The sequence below is a fragment of the Procambarus clarkii genome, chromosome 73 (genome assembly GCF_040958095.1).
Source record: "Procambarus clarkii isolate CNS0578487 chromosome 73, FALCON_Pclarkii_2.0, whole genome shotgun sequence".
Taxonomy (NCBI): domain Eukaryota; kingdom Metazoa; phylum Arthropoda; class Malacostraca; order Decapoda; family Cambaridae; genus Procambarus; species Procambarus clarkii.
Window position 1 is genome coordinate 26,386,419 of NC_091222.1, and position 3,894 is coordinate 26,390,312.

The 3,894-nt window shown below is 47.8% G+C and overlaps 1 protein-coding gene across 1 annotated transcript in view; it reads right to left on the bottom strand.

Annotated features, from left to right (window-relative positions):
• Positions 1-2,399, bottom strand: part of LOC123751949 (salivary glue protein Sgs-3-like) — a 3,197-nt gene extending 798 nt beyond the window's left edge. The window contains exons 1-2 of the mRNA XM_069312870.1: positions 2,264-2,399; positions 723-870 (exon numbers count right to left, since the gene is read on the bottom strand). Of these exons, the coding sequence (XP_069168971.1) occupies positions 723-870; positions 2,264-2,399 (284 nt within the window). The remainder of the gene's footprint in view (positions 1-722; positions 871-2,263) is intronic.
• Positions 2,400-3,894: the final 1,495 nt, after the last annotated feature.

Sequence of the window (3,894 nt, forward strand, 5' to 3'; positions counted from 1 at the left end):
CGCCGACCCCTCACAGTGTTCAGAGAGAACTATCAACATCAGAGGCCCGAGACTGTTCAACACGCTTCCACTACACATAAGGGACATAACTGGCCGACCCCTCACAGTGTTCAAGAGAGAACTTGATAAACACTTCCAAAGGATACGTGATCAACCAGGCTGTGATTCATACGTCAGGCTGCGAGCAGCCGCGTCCAACAGCTTGGTTGACCAGTCCAGCAACCAGGAGGCCTGGTCGACGACCGGGCCGCGGGGTCGCTGAGCCCCGGAATCACCTCAAGGTATCGTAATCATCGTTCTCCAACTTAATCACTCTCCTCATTCAGAACCGCCTCAAAAGAGAGAGTAATGAAATGAACCAGGTTCAAGGTTCAACAAGGTTCATTCGTTAAGAGCCAATAATTAAGACAGAAGTGGTTAGGCATTGAGAAGAAACAGTCCCCAGACAAAGAGGTGAAACTAAGGCTAACAAACTCTATTCTTGTTGAGGTTATCTTGAGATGATTTCGGGGCTTTAGTGTCCCCGCGGCCCGGTCCTCGACCAGGCCTCCACCCCCCAGGAAGCAGCCCGTGACAGCTGACTAACACCCAGTTACCTATTTTACTGCTAGGTAACAGAGGCATAGGGTGAAAGAAACTCTGCACATTGTTTCTCGCCGGCGCCTGGGATCGAACCCAGGACCACAGGATCACAAGTCCAGCGTGCTGTCCGCTCGGCCGACCGGCTCCCCAGGTCGGAGAGCCACAGAATGAAAGTTTGAGAACTACGTAACATCTCCGGCTGTTGCATAGGAATATAAGAAGGGCCACGGCAAAGAGGCAAGTTTTCAGGATTAGGAAAGGTGACCATATAGAAAATGTCAAGAAAGTCTGTGGGGAGTTAAAAATAAAATTCCTGAAGTCTTCAAGATTGAATCAAAAGATTCCTGAAAGTTTTCAACGAATCAGAAGATTCCTGAAAGTTTTCAACGAATCAGAAGATTCCTGAAAGTTTCCAACGAATCGGAAGATTCCTGAAAGTTTCCAACGAATCAGAAGATTCCTGAAAGTTTCCAACGAATCAGAAGATTCTTGAAAGTTTCCAACGAATCAGAAGATTCCTGAAAGTTTCCAAACGAATCAGAAGATTCCTGAAAGTTTCCAACGAATCAGAAGATTCCTGAAAGTTTCCAACGAATCAGAAGATTCCTGAAATTTCCAACGAATAGAAGATTCCTGAAAGTTTCCAACGAATCAGAAGATTCCTGAAAATTTCCAACGAATCAGAAGATTCCTGAAAGTTCCCAACGAATCAAAAGATTCCTGAATGTCTTCCATAACCATCTTAAATGTTCCTGGAAGTCCTCAACGGAAAACCGGAAAGTTTCTGGACGTCAAGATCGAACCTGGAAGTGTTCTGGAAGTCTTTGCAGGACATAGGAAGAGTGGGGAAACGAACTGGTTCGAACGACAGACTGTCGTTCGAACTAGGTGCGTTCGGGCACCTGGTCCGAACGAGAGCAGACACGTTCAGGCTTCCACTGAGTGGTATACTAGTATATCAGGAGTTATATACTGACATACACGTCCTGCAAGCACGTTATAGATAAGTGTCTGCATTCATGCACATCTTCGGTGCATTAAGGTGAAGCTATCCACACCTGTCCACGTAATCAAGCGGCCGGTGTGCTCTACCACTTGCAGCATAGGGGAATCGAACGCCCGACCTTGCACGAAGCGAAATCGTTGCTGTACCTACCAGTTCAAGAGCAACGATGACATATGCAGAACTCGCATAACTTGTGTTTCGATGTTCTTGCTGGCTTCGTGATGAAGTGGTTTCGTATTGCGAGTGGACGTTAGAGCTACAGAACTCAAAACTGCGCATTCGGACGAAGGGTTTAGAGCGTTCGGAGAAGAGAGAGAGAGAGAGAGAGAGATATGGCAGCAGCACTAGTGAGAGTGCTTGGAAATAAGGTTAGAAAGCTCTCAAGAGTGCAAAATAGGGGGGCTGTGTGGGGGATCGAACTTCCAAAGAGTGGGTGTGAGGGTTTTGGGGCTCTGGGATGGGAATTGTAGCGAGATGCCTCCTCAAATTGGGTTGGGTTCCCCTTGCCTCCAATATTGCTACAATTCTCTCTCACCTTCCTGTTCCCTTACCCCCCCTCCCCCCCCCTCCCTCTCTCTCTTTCTCTCTCTCTCTCTCTCTCTCTCTCTCTCTCTCTCTCTCTCTCTCTCTCTCTCTCTCTCTCTCTCTCTCTCTCTCTCTCTCTCTCTCTCTCACCGTTTGCCTGTTCCCCTTCCTCTGTGTCTCCACGATTCCCTGAGCTGTTTTCCAACTTTCTATATTCCAACTTTCTTCTCCTCTTCTCTCGCTGTCTTCCCAGACATTCACATTTCTCTGGAAGTTCCTCTTGCATTCTCCCTAGTTTTTTTTATGGTGTTCCCTACCTCTTCGTTCGCCTCCTGTTCGCTAGTCCCTCTTTAATTACTCTTAATATCCAGAGTTTCCTGTATTTAAGTTATTTTGATCCTCTAAAGTTGGCTTCAGATCCCATTCATCTCTTTACTCTCTTTGAGATGTTTTGTCTTGGCTGTTCTTTTTTCTGTTCTCCCTTTATTGGTGGTTTGGTTGTTTCCTTCTGTCTGTCTGTCTGTGTCTCTGTTTCTCTCTGTGTCTTTGTCTCTCTCTCTCTCTCTGTCTCTCTCTCTCTGTCTCTCTGTCTCTCTCTCTGTCTCTCTGTCTCTCTGTCTTTCTGTCTCTCTGTGTCTCTGTGTCTCTGTCTGTCTCTCCTCTCTCTCTCTCTCTCTCTCTCTCTCTCTCTCTCTCTCTCTCTCTCTCCTCTCTCTCTCTCTCTCTCTCTCTCTCTCTCTGTGTCTCTCTCTCTCTCTCCTATGCTTCTTCTCTTCTACTGTTCGCATTCTTCTGGTTCTAATATCTTATTTTTTTGGTTTTGTTTGTGTGTTCTTCTCGTCTGGCCTCCTCCTCCTCCTCTTCTTTCTCTTCTTACACTATTCGTTTTCTCTTCCCAGCTTCCAAAGCATCGTTATCCTCTTCTTTCTTATGTTATCTTCGTGTTCTGCTCCCTTATTCTCTCTCCATCTTTACACCACTAATCTTTTGTTATCCTGGGTCTTCACTCACTCTCTCTCTCTCTCTCTCTCTCTCTCTCTCTCTCTCTCTCTCTCTCTCTCTCTCTCTCTCTCTCTCTCTCTCTCTCTCTCTCTCTCTCTCTCTCTCTCACGTGTTTATCCTGTTCTCGCTTATCAACCTTCCCGTTCTTCCCTCTTCTGTTGAGTTGCCTGTCCACTATCTTTATTTTCCCTTTTTCCTTCTTCCTCTTCTCCACCTCCCCTCTTTCTCGTCCTAGTGCTGCTTACTCTCAGTTGGTTCCTCTCTGTGCTCTCCCTCTGGGCTCTCTCTCTGGGCTCTCACTCTGGGCTCTCTCTCTGGGCTCTCCACTCTGGGCTCTCCACTCTGGGCTCTCACTCTGGGCTCTCCACTCTGGGCTCTCCACTCTGGGCTCTCCACTCTGGGCTCTCCACTCTGGGCTCTCACTCTGGGCTCTCTGGGCTCTCCCGTCTCCACGATAGGACCCGCAGTGAGTCCCAGGGCGGACGACCTCTCCTACCAACGGGGAGATATGAACGACCTTCCTAAATAACCCCACTACACAAACAGCTTTCAAGGGATTGCTGCATCTTTTTCCGGGTTTGACCGCCCTCGTCTCCTTCCAGTTATTAACTTAGCGATCGTATGCCTTCAGGCGAAGTCTGTCAGTCGAAGATTGAGATCTGAGAGGGAGGTTATACGAGTCTACAGTTGATGTGATATGGAGATTCGTCATTTGAGTTGAAGGGAGTGTCGTGGGGGGTGAGTTGATGGTGTTGGGGGGTTGGGGGGTTTGGCATTCT